This window comes from Dipodomys merriami, unplaced genomic scaffold (assembly GCF_024711535.1).
Source record: "Dipodomys merriami isolate MVZ:Mamm:240054 unplaced genomic scaffold, mDipMer1.0.p SCAF_3, whole genome shotgun sequence".
NCBI classification, from domain to species: Eukaryota; Metazoa; Chordata; class Mammalia; order Rodentia; family Heteromyidae; genus Dipodomys; species Dipodomys merriami.
This window is the reverse complement of record NW_027204492.1, coordinates 109,409,739-109,426,465: the sequence shown is the minus strand read 5'-3', so window position 1 is coordinate 109,426,465 and position 16,727 is coordinate 109,409,739. Positions and strand designations below refer to the sequence as shown.

At 45.6% G+C, this 16,727-nt stretch overlaps 1 protein-coding gene across 6 annotated transcripts in view; it reads right to left on the bottom strand.

Annotated features, from left to right (window-relative positions):
• Sh3kbp1 (SH3 domain containing kinase binding protein 1) overlaps positions 1-13,662 on the bottom strand; it is a 334,803-nt gene extending 321,141 nt beyond the window's left edge. For 2 of the 6 annotated variants that reach the window (XM_070040765.1, XM_070040763.1), the window contains exon 1: positions 13,373-13,661. In XM_070040765.1, the coding sequence (XP_069896866.1) occupies positions 13,373-13,376 (4 nt within the window). In that variant the 5' untranslated portion in view covers positions 13,377-13,661. Of the gene's footprint in view, positions 1-13,372 lie in introns of all 6 variants that reach the window. The other 4 variants (XM_070040767.1, XM_070040766.1, XM_070040761.1 and 1 more) reach the window with 3 other exon arrangements.
• Between the last annotated feature and the right edge of the window lie 3,065 nt (positions 13,663-16,727).

Genomic DNA, 16,727 nt, shown 5'->3' with positions numbered 1-16,727 from the left:
AGTAGTTCACATTTATAACCCTAGCTACTGAAGAGAATGAGATCTGAGGATCCCAGTTTAAAGCCAGCCCAAGTAGCAAAGTCTGTGAGACTCTCACCTCCTATTAACTATGAAAAAGCTAGAAATGAAGCTGTGACTCAAATGGTAGAGTGACAACCTTGAGCGGAAAAAAAGCTAAAAGACAGCATCTAGGCTCTGAGTTCAAGCCCCAGTACCAGAACAAAAAAAAAATGGAAGAAGGTTGGGCTGGGAAGGTGGCTCAGTGGTAGAGCGCTTGCCTTGCATGCATGAGGCCCTGGGTTTGATTCCTCAGCACCACATAAGCAGAAAAAAAAGGCCCGAAGTGGCGCTGTGGCTCAAGTGGTAGAGTGCTAGCCTTGAGCTGAAGAGCTGAGGGACAGCGCCCAGGCCCAGAGTTCAGGCCCCATGACCGGATCCAAAAAAAAAAAAAAAAAATGGAAGAAGGTGAGGAGGAAGTGGAGGAGAAGGAAGTAGAGGAGGAAGAAGGAGAGGAGGAGGAAGGGGAGGAGGAAGAGGAGTCTGAGACTGTGTGGTGTGGCCCATGTCCAAGTTGGCCACAGAGAAAGGGGACTGGAGCAGGAAGAAGAGATGGCCAGAGATCATAGTGTGTGCTGATCCATCCCTGGTTCGAGACTGTCCTTGGAGGCCAACTCCTTCAACAGATGCCTTGGGTTTCTTGAAAGACCTCTGGGAATTAGCACCCTTCTTTTTTTACAGGTTGTTCTATTTGGCTTCTGTCAACACACACAGAAAAGTGGGAAGATGGTTCTTAACTCAGTTAAGAACCAAGCCTAGACTGACTAAGAATAAGGAGGAAGTTTCTATCAGTTAGAATCCAGACCAGTTGAGACTGAAGTACTCAGCCATTTCTGAAGAGAACTTTTCCAAATGACACCTGTGCCTCTGCCAAACTTGGATGGAGCAGCTCAGTGGCAGAGCTTGCCGAGCAGGTGCAAAGCCCCTTGGCCTGGGTTTGATCCCCAAGCACTGCAACAAATAGGATCAAGTTGAAAACCAAGTGCTTATAACCAACAAGGTGCCCGGTGTGCCACTGCAACCTAACAGAATTTAAGGGAAACAATGTACAACACCGTCAACCCTGAATGTGATTGGACTGTTGTAGTGTTTTTCTTTAGGATTCAAACATTCCTTCATGAACCCCAGGAATTGTCAAGGAAGCTAGCCAAGAAACTAACACACACATACTTCAGGATATAAAAGCAAATTCTAAATTCCCCCACAGGATGAGAGACAAGAAACTAGGTGCCTAGAGAATAAGCAAAACTGAAGTCCCCAAAATACTTTTAGGTGTTCATAGTTCATACATGCATTTACTATAACTTAGTCCGATTAGATTAGAACTGTGTGTGTGTGTATGAGAGAGAGAGAGAGAGAGAGAGAGAGAGAGAGAGAGAGAGAGAGAGAGAGAGAGAGAGAGAGAGAGAGTGTTTGGTACTGGGGCTTGAACTCAGGGCCTAGGTTCTATCCCTTTGCTTTTCTGCTAAAAGCTGATACTCTACCTCTTGAGCCACACTTCTACATTTGGCTTTTTGGTAGTTAATTGGCCATAAGAGTCTCATGAAAATTTCTGCTCCTGCTGGCTTCAAACCTTGATCCTCAGATCTCAGACTCCGGAGCAGCTAAGATTACAGGTATGAGCCACCAATGCCTGGCATATTAGAACTTATGCTGTGTGCCAATACTGAGGCTTGACCTCAGGGCCTGGGCTGTCCCCTGAGCTTCTTTTGCTCAAGGCTAGTGCTCTACCACTTGAGCCACAGCTCTTACTTCTGCCTGTTTTTTTTTTTTTTGGTAGTTTTAGTGGAGATAAAAAAAAATCTCTCAGACTTTCCTGCCCAGGCTAGCTTTGAATTGTGATCCTCAGATCTCAGCCTCCTAAATAGCTAGGATTACAGGCATGAGCCACCAGTGTCTGGCAATTATAACATTTTTAAGACAGAAAACCATGCTTCCTCTTTTCTTATATTCCTTTTAAATCTCAACTAGGATACTTGAGCTTCTAGGTTTTTTTTTTCCAAATCAGTAGCAAGAGTCACCAGTAAATTATGATTCTGATCTTCATATGCAAAACTTGCCAGGGAGGGGCAATTTTAAGAAGTTTAGGAACTAGTTAGCGGTGGTGATTGCATAGTATTATAAATATACTTAACACCACTGAATTTACACTTAAAATGATTAGATGACTAATTTTATTATATATAATTACCACTTCAAAAATTAATAATGTAAGTGGCATGCTGGTGGCTCATGCCTGTAATCCTAGCTACTCAGGAGACTGAGATCTGAGGGTCGAAGTTCAAAGCCAACCCAGGCAGGAAAGTCTATGAGACTCTTATCTCTAATTAACCAGCAAGAAACCCAGAAATGAGGATATGGCTCAAGAGGTAGTCTTGTGCACAAAAGCTGAAGGACAGTGCCCAGACTCTGAGTTAAGAGCCTCAGGACTGGCACATGTGTATGCTTGCAAGCACACGCACACACACACACACACACACACACACACACAAAGCTATTGAAGAATACACATTAAATGGGTGAATTGTATAGCATACATTGTCAATAAAGTTGTTTTTCAAAACTTACTAAGGGAAGAGACTAGAGCTCATCATCGAATGTGTGTGAAGAAATTAGGCAGCCTGTTCCCTATGTTGGGAGGCAGCCAGGTTCCACGGCTAGGGATCACATACCATACCTCTGTGGATCTGTTTCAGCACCTGATAGCGTGGGGGCAGAGCAACAAAGGACTCATCCCTTGCTTCCATTCCAGGAACTAGTAAATGAGTATCACCAGGATCTATCTGTCACTCAACACAGAAGCACATCCCACCAGGAAAGCAAAACATTAAGAGAGTCAAATACTGCAAGAAAGAAGCTTAGGAATGCTGTACCCCAAATCCCTCACCTCTCTCCAGGTTAATGCCCCAGACACTGGAAAGAAGGGGCAACAGTTGTGTTAAAGGCACCTTTTACTCAAAGGGAAAAATGGGGGATGTATCCTGCTCTCTGGGGACTTCTAGATTCGGTCACAAAAACAAGACTGTGGCTACGGAAAAACACCTTCTGTTCCAGAACAAGGTCAGCTGATAAAGTAAGGGAAACGTTTCAGCCATTTGTGGTCATGAGCCTCAGAGGTGCCCTAAGAGCAGGCTGCCTCGACCTTAGCCTGGCAGACATTTGAGGTCAAACAAGTCTTTGTGATGAGGACTCTTCTGTGTACTGTAGGATATTTAGCCATGTCCATAGCCTCTGCCCCCTGGATGCCAGGAAACTGACCCCTCTCCCCAGCTGTAACCAAGTAAAACATCCCAACATTGGCAAGTGCCCCCCAGGAGCAGGAGAGAAGCACTCTCAGTTAAGGACCAAACCCGGAGTGAATTTTCTATCTTAAAACTCGCAGCTCTCTGTGAAAGCTGTGTGACACATGAGGTGTCACTCTTGTCCTCCACTGTGTCACAGGCCACCACATACTGTCAGTAAACAGACCCTGCCAATGTGCTCTGCCCAGGGGGCTTTACAGAACGGCAGGCCAACTGCTGGCAGCCCACGTCTTGGATTGCAAGTAGTAACAGTACTTGGATGAAGGGAGTGCTCGTTCATTCATTAACATATGGCACTGACTTTCACCAAGCAATGAGCCAGGGAAGGAATCTGGGAGCCCTGGTCTAAGGTGAACAGACTTCATACAAATACTTTCATACAGCAACCTTCAGAACAGGCTTTACAAAATAAACAAGGGGTGCGGAAGCTGCACATTGGCTCCTCAAAAGTGTCCACTTCTGAGTCCATTAAAACCTGTGAGTGGGTTGCCTTACACAGCAAAAGGCAATGTGAAGATTTAAGGCTCTTGAGAACAGGAGGTTAGCTGGGATTACGGGATTCAAGTGGGTGCCATATAACATGACAAGCCTTGTAAAAGGGAGGTTGGAAGGTGACAGTAAGATAGAGGGAGATGAGAAGATAGAAGCAGAGGCTGAAGCCATGTAGGCAGCCCCGGAAGCTGGACAAGACAAAGAAGTGAACTCCTCCAGAAGAAATGAAGCCCTGCCCACACCCTGATATTGACCCATTAAAACTCATGTGGAACTTCTGGCCTCCGGAACTACAAGATTACACCTCAATGGTGTTTTGTTTTTTAAGTTACTAGCTTTGCAGTAATTTGTTGTAGCAGCAATAGAAAACTAACACAGGACAACTGCAAAGCAGAGAAGAGTGATATCTGTTCCCAATCAAGGGAGCTATATGAGTAAAGGCTCAGAGGCCCAAACAATCAAAGAATGAGATGAGCTGCTAAGCTTCAGAAGCCCTTGCTAAGGAATTCAAGCTCTAAAGCATTTTCAGGAGGGTAGGTACTCTAGATTGGAAGAGGCTGGGGGAGGGGGGGAGGAAGAGTAAGAGGGAAGGCAGACATTGGAGCACCTATGGAAGTAACAGGAAAGGTAATAGTACCCTCAACAAGATGGAAGACTTAAAAAAAAAGAATGCAGAGTAGCCAGGCGCTAGTAGCTCACAACTGAAGGCTATTTAGAAGGCTAAGAATGGGAGAATTGTGGTTCTACACCAGCCCAGACAGAAAACTCCACCAAACTCTCTCTCTCTTCATGGAAAAAGCTGCATGTGTCAGTATATGCCTGTCATCCAAGCTAGGGTAGGAAAAAAATAGAAAGATTGTGATTCAGGTACACACCGAGACAGGAAATGATACCCTATCTCAAAAATAAAAAGGGCCAGAAGCAAAGTTCAGCAGTGGAGCACCTAACTAGCAAGCACCAGGCCTTCAGTTCCAACTCCAATCCCATTTTTCAAAAATGGGCAGGGCAGAAACTATTGAGAAGAAACTCTGAATTTAATTCGCAACATACTCAGTTTGAGGGGTCTAAGACACACCTATGGGCTAGGAAGTTATGAATGAAAATCCACTCAACCACTATTATGTTTAGGCTACTGTATGCCAGGAACAGAAACCCAATGACCAAATAAGATCAAGTGCCTACCTTCATAGCACAGTTGAGTAGCTCCTAAGCTAACAGAAAGCAAGACTTGGAATGGAGATTCGGCCATCATCAATAGGGGATAGTAGAATCAGCAGTGTGATTGAGGTCACTCAAGAGCACACTTCATACATGAAGAGGACCAGGACTAACAACGCTCCAGAGGTACACGGGGAGGAAGAACCAGAAAAGAAGTTAAAAACAAATAGAGAAAATCAGGAGGAAATAGTCTCAAAGTGCAGTTAAACCAAAGGTGCTGAGGCATAGCTGAAACAATGTATTTTTTGATTAGGAGATTGATCATTCATAAGTTACCTTAACGTGAACAGATTCTAGAACACAGTCAGAGAAATGCCAGAGAACGGTGGTCCTGGTAAGTGCAGAACAGGTTCAGTGAGCAACGTAGGTAGGGAGGAGGAGCAGTCTCAAGAAAAAGTAGTAAAGAGAAAAAAAAATGTAAAGTATAACCATAAAGTGGTCTTCATCCATTTTCTGTTGCTGTAACAAAATGCCTGAGACTGTGTAACTTATAAAGAACAGTTTACTTGGCTTATGCTTCTTGAGACTGGGAAGACAAAGCATGGTGTTGGTCTTGACTTGGCTCCAGGTGAGGCTCCAGTCAGAAGGTATCACCTGAGGTAACAGCAAGCATACTAGCTTGGGTCTCTAATGCCATCATAGATGCCTCACTCTCATGACCTCATCTAATCCTATTTGCCTCCCAAAGGCTTCACCTTCAAATGCCATTAACATAAATTTAGGAATGAAGATTCCAAATCATAGACTTTTGGGGGCCAACACACAAATTATAACAAGTGGCTTTTTTTGTGTGTGTCAGTGGTAGGGCTTGAACTCTGGGCATGAGCGCTGTCCCTCAGCTCTTCAGCTCAAGGCTAACGCTCTACCACTTGAGCCACAGCGCCATTTCCAGTTTTCTGGTGGTTTATTGGAGATAAGAGTCTCACAGTCTTTCCTGCCCAGGCTGGCTTTGAACTGTGATCCTCAGATCTCAACCTCCTGGTTAGCTATTATTATGGGCGTGAGTCACCAGCTCCTGGCTAGCAATTGGCTTTTTAAATAAGATTTAAATATCTAAATTTAAAACCAAAGATGGAACCTTGAGGAGAAGGAAGAAAGCGGTTGACTGTGAGTACAACCAACTGTTCAGGAGAACACAGGGAAAAGCCAAATCCTCTAAAAGGCAGTATGGTATGTAGATCAAGATGTGGACATGTGGGACACATTGTGTGTATCCATATTCTAATGCCCACAAGTTGTGATTCTGTTAGGTTACATGGCAAAGGGAAGTTAAAGTTGCTAATTAGCTGACACAGATGGGGAGAGTATCCTGGACTCTCCAGGTGAAACCAATGTCATCGTAAATGTCTTACACAGGCACAAGAGTCAGTGTCAGAGGGACAGGCTACAGGAGAGACCTGACTGGCCAGTCATTACTAACGATGAAGTTTGGGAAAGAAGCCAGGAGCCAAGAAAGCCAAGCAAACTCTAGAAACCAAAAAAAGGCCAGGGAAGGAATTCTTAAGAGTTTCTGGAAGGACCCTTTGTATAACTCCTTAATAATAACAATAAAAAAATAATAAGAGTTTCCAGAAGGAATGTCTCCAGCCCAGGTGACATCTTGATTTTATCCCAGTGACAGATGATAAATGTGTAACGTCTCAGGGTACCAAATTTAGGATAGTTTGTTACAACAATCAGAAACTAATACAAGATTTCAGTACAGGAAAGCATAAATATCAAATATCCTAATAATGTTAACAGTGTATTTTAAATCCCAATATGAAAAAGAATGGAGGGAAAAGAAAGACAATAGGAATGCTCTATGGGATAGATAGTCTGATGTAAGTCCAGATGATTAACACTGAGTCTCACTAACATCCAGGTGTTACAGGTGTGGCTTAGACTGGATTCCTGAAAAAACTGAAACAAGATACCGTCTTCATGCTATAAGAAGCATGTTTTGAACTAGGACCACATTCTTCTCCTACTCTAAGGTTATATGTTACTTATAATAACAGCTTGTTTGTAAATAATGCCTGTGTACTCCAATGAGCTAGGAGTGCTTATCTGTAAGGCAAAGAAGTTCTATATTTGATTCTACATCAGCCCACCTGGAAGCCACGTTAAAAATCAAGATTGCTGAGCACTAATATTTTCTATTGTAAAGATACTATACAGAGGGTTTACAGTTACATGAGTAAGGTTATGAGTCCATTTCTGATGGAGCATTGTTACCCCCTCCTTTGTTTTTCCCCTACTATCCCTTCCCTCTCCCCCCCCCCCTGCAAGTTTTTAACATAGTGTCTTGTACATCTCATTGTTACAATGGGTTAATCTGTATCCTTGTTTTAGCATTTTGTTATTTCCTTTCCCCTCCCCAAATTAGAAACATATATACAAGATGCAGGACACCAGAATCAAATACAGTGACAACAGGGGTTATACCATAGGGAGAAGAACATACAAAAGAAACAAAAAAAATCACATAGTAAGTACATTAAAAATAACAGCAACAAAGGAAAAAAAACCTCTTGTGTCCCTATCTTGGGGCTCATTTCGCTTATATGGTCATATGTACATAGCTTTTGACCTTTTCTGCTTGTCTGGTAAGATTATCCTTGACATATACTAGTTATTGCAAATAATGGAAACCATGGGACCTATGTTTCTTTGGGTCTGACTTAATTTAACTTAATATAATTTTTTCCAAGTCTTTCCATTTCCTAACAAATGGGGCGGTATCATTCTTTCTGATGGAGGCACAGAATTCCATTGTATACATATACCACATTTTCTTGATCCATTAATATAGTAAGGGACATCTGGGTTGGTTCCATATCTTAGCTATGGTGAATAATGCTGAGATAAACATAGTTGTGCTGGTAGCTTTAGTATGGCCTTGTTTGTGATCATTTGGGTAAATGCCCAAAAGTGGGATTGCTGGGTCATAGGGAGCTCTATGTGGAGTCTTTTTTTTTTTTTTTTTGGTCAGTCATGGGGCTTGAACTCTGGGCTTGGGTACTGTCCCTGTGCTCTTCACCTCAAGGCAAGTGCTCTACCGCTTGAGCCACAGTGCCACTTCCAGTTTTCTAGTGGTTTATTGGAGATAAGAGTCTCACAGAGCCGGGCGCTGGTGGCTCACGCCTGTAATCCTAGCTACTCAGGAGGCTGAGATCTGAGGATCACGGTTCAAAGCCAGCCCGGGCAGGAAAGACTGTGAGACTCCTATCTCCAATAAACCACTAGAAAACCGGAAGTGGCGGTGTCGCTCAAGTGGTAGAGCGCTAGCCTAGAGCTGAAGGACAGTGCCCAGGCCCAGAGTTCAAGCCCCACGACCGACAAAAAAAAAAAAAAAAAAAAAAAGAGTCTCACAGGCTTTCCTGCCCGGGCTGGCTTTGAACTGCGATCCTCAGATCTCAGCCTCCTGAGTAGCTAGGATTACAGGCGTGAGCCACAGACACTCGGCTATGTGGAGTCTTTTAAGGAACCTCCATACTGCTTTCCAAGTTGAACAAGTTTACATTCCCACCAACAATGCAGTAAGATTCCCTTTTAGGCCACAGAATTTATCAGGGATCAGAGGGGGAATCACACTCTGCAACCACTTTACTAGGGGCTCTTCTGTAACACTGTAAGGATTCTGGTATTTTCCAGGGCTACATCTTTCCCATGAAGAGCTCAACTTCTTGGTTCTCAACAACTGTGTTACCCCAGATCCCCCTTCCTGGTAGAGCTTTCCAGTTGTCTATTTGGCTTAATGTTGAACAAAAGTACAAGATTATAGGGGAGAATGATAGAAGGGATGATATAAATCAATATGTATTGCACTCATAATCTGACCTGTGCAACTGAAACCCCTTTATCTACTACTTTAAAAGAATAAAGTACAAAACTAAAACTGATAGTACAGCCAGTGGCTCACACCTGAAATCCTAGTTAGTCAGGAGGCTGAGATCTAAAACTGGCAATCTAAAACCAGCCCAGGCAGGAAAGTCTATGAAACTCTTATCTCCAATTAACTACCAGAAGCTGGAAATGGCACTGTGGTTCAAAGTGGTAGAGCACAAACCTGAAGCACAAACATTCAGGAAGAGTGCCCAGAACTTAAGTTCAAGCCCCAAGACAGGCACCAAAAAAAAAGAAACAAAAACAAAAAAAAATGAAAGAAACAATTCCTAGCCAGGCACCAGTGACTCACAACTGTAATCCTAGCTAATCAGGAGGCTGAGATCTAAGGATCGAGGTTCAAAGCCAGCCGGGGCAGGAAAGTCTGTGAGACTCTTATCTCCAATGAACTACCAGAAAACCGGAAGTAGTGCTGTGGCTCAAGGGGTAGAGAGCTTGCCTTGAGCTGAATTGCTCAGGAACAGCACCCAGGCACAGAGTTCAAGCCCCACAACTGACAAAAAAATTCCTGAGAATACCAGTATCAAGCAAGGTCACTTTATATTGGGATAAGACACAAAAATCAAGCCTCTCCATAATCATGTCTGAACACAGACAAAACATAAGCCTTGTCCAAACCACAAATGTGACCAGATGTCCCCAAATCATGGATAATACAAGTCTCTGCTACTTCCCTACTAGTCTGATTTAACCAATTGTGACTCCCATTTTCCCTGCTTCTAGAGAACACTTGTTAAGATATCAAATCACAGAAGTACCCCTGGCATCATCCAATCCAGAGCATCATCTGGCTTCCTTATACATTCCTCAAACCACCTGATAACAAGCACCAATCCTCTAAGTCAGCCTCTCTGCCTCCCTCTTACTCAAATGATGGGTATTCTCCCTGCAAGGAGAAGAAAAATCAGTTGAACTCCAAGTATGTTCCTGTAGGGGGTGATGGGAGACAGTGATGATTCATACCCAACATTCTGATTTCTGCCCAAACCTGATGTCCTCAAAGACATCATCCTAACCACTCTCCAGCCTACATCAGATTCCCCTTCTCTACTCTGCTTTCATGAGCTCTGCTCTGCTTTCATGAGGTCTACAATAGCTCTTAGTTCCACATTACCATGTGTACTGCACTCCAGTCCTCCACTAGACTGAGAAGCCCAAGATGGCAGGTGTGTGTGTGTGTGTGTGTGTGTGTGTGTGTGTGTGTGTGTGAGAGTGAGATGGCAGGTGTGTGTGTGTGTGTGTGTGTGTGTGTGTGTGTGTGTGTGTGTGTGCATGCATGGTGTACCCATTTCTGGAATAACACCTGGCACAAGTCAGGAGGTCAAGAGAAACTAGATAGATGGATAAATGAACAAATACTGACCAAGCATAAATACTGTATGCTACATACTTTAAAACAATTATAAGCAAGCATTGATGGAAGAATGTCAATAATGCAAGGCTGGGAATGTGGCTTAGTGGTAAAGTGCTTGCCTAGCATGAATGAAGCCCTGGGTTCGATTCCTCAGTACCACATACACAGAAAAAGCCAGAAATGGCGCTGTGGCTCAAGTGGTAGAGTGCTAGCCTTGAGCACAAGAAGCTCAGGGACAGTGCCCAGGCCCCAGGACTGGCAAAAAAAAAAAAAAAAGAATGTCAAAAGAATGTCAATAATGCAAAAAGAACTAAAGTGGTAAGAGAAGAAACAACCATGGTTTTGCAACCCGGATGGCAGCAAGGTCTTGCTCAGGCCATGAAGGATAAAAAAAAAAGGGGTAAAGGTCATGCGCAATAAAGGTGGGAATGCTTTCTCCTATTTTGAACTCAAGATTTGTTTGTGCAAGTCATCACATTACACTCAGCTTTAGTTTAGCATAAAGCAATCTACCACGGAAAGAATACATGGACCAAAACTGTCCAAACTCTGCTGTTACTCTGGAAGTCTTAAACATAGGTCATTTGCTGGGCTTGCAAACCCTTCACTGCTCCCAGATTTGGGTCATAATATTTGCACTGTTTAATTATAAGAGGCTTTCCCTGTGTCTGGCACTGTAAGCATCTCCCAGCAAGTTCAAGGGGCACATTCTGATAGGCTTTTGTAAGAGGCCATTTTGTAAGTAACCAGCCTCATTTCAGGGTTAGAGATTTGATGAGTTTCAGACTTTTTTTTTCCAGATCAAAGACTATTCTGATACACTTTCACTGTATTATGCAGCAACAGAAAAATCATTATCAGACCAGGCAAGAACACAAGTATATCAAATTGATAAATCAGATAAATCTTCTGAAAACCAAGTCTCAGGGGAAAAGGGTATGCTTGTGATATGTACAAGCCTAGCCCTACCAGGTCATATTCCATGGGAAGTGCTATAGAATAAGCTGCTAAATAAATACCTGTACTTCATCCCAAACGCAATGCTGGGGATGCTTTAAGAACAGGTGATCTTTACCCACAAACTACTACAAGTAACTTAAATCCTACTCTAAACATTTTCATGAATTACAAGACATTTGTTTGAATCCTCACACCTGTAAGTATTAACTCCTGAAATAAATAAAAATCCACTGCTGCCCCCCTTCCCCAGGTTATGGTTACAATGAAAAAGATGAACACTTGAAAAGGTTTTGAAATGAGGAAGAACTCTCATTTTTTAAAGAGAATCTAAAAAATGGAAAACAGTTCCGATCCAAATGATAAACAGGTCTGTTTCTTCTTAAAGGAGACTCCATCCCTTTCCCATTGAGATCCACAAAGAAAACTGGCTATGAGAGCACACATTTGGATTTCACTTCTTTCTGTATGTAACGTCCTATGCATGACCCACCCAACATGAAAGATGATCATCACAGCATTTCTGGTTACCTCAGGAGAAAGCAATCCATTCGTGAGATGTAAGGTTTAAAGTATATACTTTTGCCAATGAAATAAGTCATCTTATCAGGGACCAAAACACAAGAGTGCTGTGTTTAGGTTGTGTTTGTTGTCTTCCACCAAGTAGGAAGATTTCATGCCCCTCATTCTTTTATCCATTCAACAAATATTTACTTAGGGCCTGCTCTGTGCCAGGCACCAAAGCAACCGGTACAACACAGCACTGTCCCTATGATAGTAGAGTTCCTGGTAGAGGAAAATACATATTAAACAAACTCTCAGCCATAATACTGCCACTAAACCAAGAAAAAAGTGTCTGATGAGAAAAGGTAACAGGAAGGAATTTAGACTGAGTGATACAGGGATCCCAGAAGGGCAAAAGGGTGACATTTAAATGTGGAATTCCACCACTTGGGAAAAGGAAAATAATTTTGGAAAATGACTACAAAGGAGATTTTAACTTTATCTATCAACAACTGATTGTTTAACTTCTTGTCCTCCAGAGCTTCTGTCTTCCTAAGCATCCTATGACTGCTCACCTCTCACCACCCGACTGGTATACCCAAGCCCCATTACCTAAACACAGAAAGGTCTCACTTTATAATGATTGATTATAATGTGCAGGCTTCCTACGCTTGGCCTAGAAACACCCAAAAATAATATGCTAGAGGCATAAAGAAGAAAAGCTGGCTGTTAGCAAGCCCAGGCAATCACAAGTCCTTTGCCCAATAAAGTGCCTGTACTCTGGGCAACAAGGTGGTTTCCATACTACAAGGTCTATACCAACTGGTACTCAAGGGTCCTAATGTGAGCTGTCTACTTGAAACTGATATTTGCGCAGTAAATCAAGGCTTCCATGAACATTTCCAGTTCCCTAGCCCTGCAGACTTAAGGCCAGGGGAAGTACCTTTGAGCATCATGGAGTGGAGAAAGGGTTTAGGAAGACAAGCAGGGAGGGAGTCAGGGCCAGAGCACCAGGCGGAGGATGGGGAGGGGAGGGCAGAGGGAGGGGCTTCCACAGCTCAGGACCCTGGGATGGTGCGGCAGGCCCGGTTCTGGGGCGTTTCCAGCTCACTCCTGTTCCCAGCCAAGACAGCCTAGTTCCCCCAGAGACCCCAATTCTAGCTTCCCCCAAGCAAGGCCAGCCGGGCACCGCGAGCCCCAAGCCAGGCCAGAGCCCACTGGGTCTCACTACCTGCATCTGCAGCACGGAGGAGGGTGCACTTGGGTGAGAAAATGACCCAAACTCTCCCCGCCCACCCGAAAATCCAACCACACCCCCCCCAGCATCCCTCAGCCAGAGCCACCCGGGGCCAGCCCCCGCGATCCTCAACCCAACCCCCCCCCACCACGGGTTCCCATCAGCGTCGCGTCTGGACTCCTTGGGGACACTGAGGCAAGTGGGAGTGAAGAGGAGCGCGCGAGGCGGGCGAGGACGCCCCTCGCGATGTCCCCCGCCCCAGGTCTGCTCCGTGGCGCCCTTCTCGGCTCAGTGGTCCCGGGATGGGCGCGCCGCCCCCCAAGCTGAGGTGGACGCCCGGGTTCTGGCGCCCCCCCCACTTACCCATTGGCGCCGAGCCGGGTCGGGCCGCCGAGGCAGCTTGAAAGTTGGCGGAGGCGGGCGTGAGGTTCTGGGCGCCGGGATGAGGGGCGCGGGGATCCGGGTGCGGGCGTCAGAACGCGGCGGCGCCTGGGCGGGCTTCTTCCTCAGTGGCGGCGGTGGGGGTTCAGCGCCGCCCGCTGCTGCTGCCGCTGCTGCTGCTGCTGCTGCTACCGCTGCTGCCCTGGGGCGACTCCTGCTGCTGCTGCTGCATCGCGGCCCGCTGCGCCCGGCTGCACCGGGTTTCCTGCTCTCCGTGAGTGGAAATTACGAAAAAAAAAAAAAAAAAAAGCGCCGCCCAGCACAGCGCCCGGCAGTCGCTACCGCGCTGCCTAGTCTCCCCTCCTCCTCTTCAGCGCTGCCGCCGCCGCCGCCGCCGCCGCTGCGATGCTCCCGCGGCTCCGCCTGCAGGGGACGCACGGCTGCCGGGGCGGGGGCGGGGCCGGAGAGGGGAGTGGCCGGAGAGGGGCGGGGCCGCCCTGGCTCCCCCGCGCGTTTCTGCAGCAGAGGCGCTCCAACGTCCTCCTCACTGTTGGTTCTGGAGGACCCCCACCCCCAGCTCCGAGAGGCCACCCCCCTACCACCTCCCCGTCTGTATGCCGAGGCTCCGCTAACGCCCCGGGAAATGCCGCGAGACTCCTCGAGACCAAAAGAGATTGGGGGTCCGCAGGGGGAGGGGGCGTCGGAGTTGAGGGGCACGTGGAGAAGAAGGCGAAAAGGGGCGGATCCGGAGGGGAGAGCTACCGAGGCGAAGTAGAGGACAGACTGGCGGGGGGGCGGGGAGGGGAAGTCATAGGGATGCAGAAGGGCAGAACACCTGCTGTGCTGAGTGGTAACAGGTGACGGGGGGGGGGGGGGGAGTCGGCGGGGTGGGTTGGAGGCAATCCAGAACAAACCTGCGTTGAGGGGGGCTGCTGCGGAAGGAGAAAGGATCCCTTCAGCGCAGCGTGGGAACGCCGGCAGGCCAGGTGCGAGTTTTGCTTGTCGGAGGTGATGGAACGAGAAGGGGACAAACAAGGACAAACGGGTGTCCGTGGGACACACTTCTCTAGGTGACTTCTCACAGGATCCTCCTAAGCCCATTAACACAGTGCCTGGTCCAGGTGCGGTTCAATTGCTTAGGAATGTTCTCAGTCTCTAAGAGTCCCAGGAATCCCGAGATAAGGGCTGACTCTTCCCCCAACAAGCATCATTGTGCCATATTAGCCCCCAGATTTGGAGAACGGACCCTTGAGTTGGGTGCTAAAATGAATACAGGGAATTCGTGGGAATTGCTTGTGGATAACCCACAAGCTCCTTTCTGGGTGCATTGCCCACCACACCTTTCAGCCATAGCTACTCCGCCTGGGCCCACATTCATTTATCAGCCTCTTATTTCCTTTTCCCTTTCCACCATCTGGTGGTGGAAAGAGATAATGAAATCGATAGGATGCATTCAGGCACAGAGAAGTATAAGGCAATAAAGAAATTAGATCATTTGGCCCCTGAAAATAGAAGAGACAGGGTTAATGCACCCAAATGTGACAATAACTGACACCGCTACCCAGTGAAGAGCTTGTCTCCATCTCTCATCTAAGATGACTGGACAGAGCTAGGCGCCTATAGGTCACCCCTGTAATCCTAGCTACTCAGGAGGCTGAGATCTGAGGATAACAGTTCAAAGCCAGCCCCAGCAGAAAAGTCCGTGAGACTCATCTCCAATTAACCGCCACAAAACCCGGAAGTGGCGCTGTGGCTCAAGCGGTAGAGTGCTCGCCTTGAGCTGAAGAGCTGAGGGCCAGCACCCAGGCCCAGAGTTCAGGCCCCAGGACCAAAAAAAAAAAAAAAGATCACTGGACAATGCTTGTAAATTGGTCATGTCCTAGAGTTTCTGTTGAAAAAATGTTACTATAACTGTTTCTTTAGCTGAACAATTTCCTAAAGTCAGAGACTTAGCAGCAAGAGATCAAATGTGTGTCAAAGCAATCTAAACAGGAGACTAATCAAGGGACAGAAGGCTCGTGACACAACTGCTGAGATGGAAGGTGTGGTGACTTCAATGTCAGACTTCTAAGGAAGAGATTAAAGAACCTGGAGATTAAGAATCTAAACTGTTGCAGGCAGGAATGAATATTCAATTAGACTTGTGCCAGGCACCCTAGTGTCTCACTCATTGCATGTCTTGGCATATCATGGTCTAATCAGGGCAATGAAGCCTGGTGATACAATCTTACCGTTTATAAATGCTGCAACTCATGAGATCTGGCTTAACCCACTATTACTAGAGCAATTTGCCCTAGAACCTATCCAGAAGAACTAGTCTGTCTGGGATCTGTCCGATTCCAATGATGGTTCTTTTTGCTAAGTACAGGGTCACTGAATCATCCTAATCCTTTCTCAAAGACATGCAGCCCCTGAAAGAGACTAATCATGTTTCTGCATGGAAATAGCTGAGCTAGACTTGTGGTGGCCTGACTCAGGAGGCTAATGATTTTCAGCTGGCTGATTCATGCATTCTCCAAGCTGAGTCAAAAGTTATCAAACATATTGATGAGACCTACCATAGCCGGACTTCCCCGGATAGCGCAGAGTCCACTGCACCTAAACTCTGTAGGGCAGAAAAAAGAAAAGTGAGAGAGATCAGGGTGTGGGTAGCTTGTGCCTGTAATCCTAGCTACTCAGCAGGCTGAAATCTGAGGATTGTGGTTTGAAGCCAGCCTGGGAAAGAAACTCCATAAGACTCTTATCTCCAATTAACTACTAAAAAGCAGGAAATAGAGCTGTAGCTCAAGGGGTAGAGCACTAGCCTTGATTAAAAAAAAAAAAAAAAAAAGCTCAGCGACAGCACCCAGGACCTGAGTTCAAGCTTCATGACTGGCAACAAAAAGGAAAGGAAGAAAGAAAGAAAAAGAAAATGGAAGGAGGAAGGAAAGAAGGGAGGGGAAAGAAACCATCATCTTTTCTTATGCCTTGCTTAATCTTGATCATCTCTTTGTCCCATATGGAAAGATAGTCTTCTCATTGAATTGTTTTGCTGGCCTTACAATGGTGAAGACAGATCACTTGAGGTTTTGAATCTTAGTCTGTTTCAAAGTATACTCTTTTTAAAATTCAGTTTTGCAGTACTGTGGCTTGAACCTAGGGCTTCATGCATGCTAGAAAAGTACCTCTGAACTACAGCCACAGCCCTACATAGTACTTCTTTGAGGACAAATTAATCATTTCATCACAAAAGAAAGACTTAAGTTTGTTTTGTTAACTCATGAATTATCTCTAATTTTAATGCCTTAACCAAACCAAGTTTTGTCAGTTCTGTTCAAAAAGCTATAGATTTTTTTCT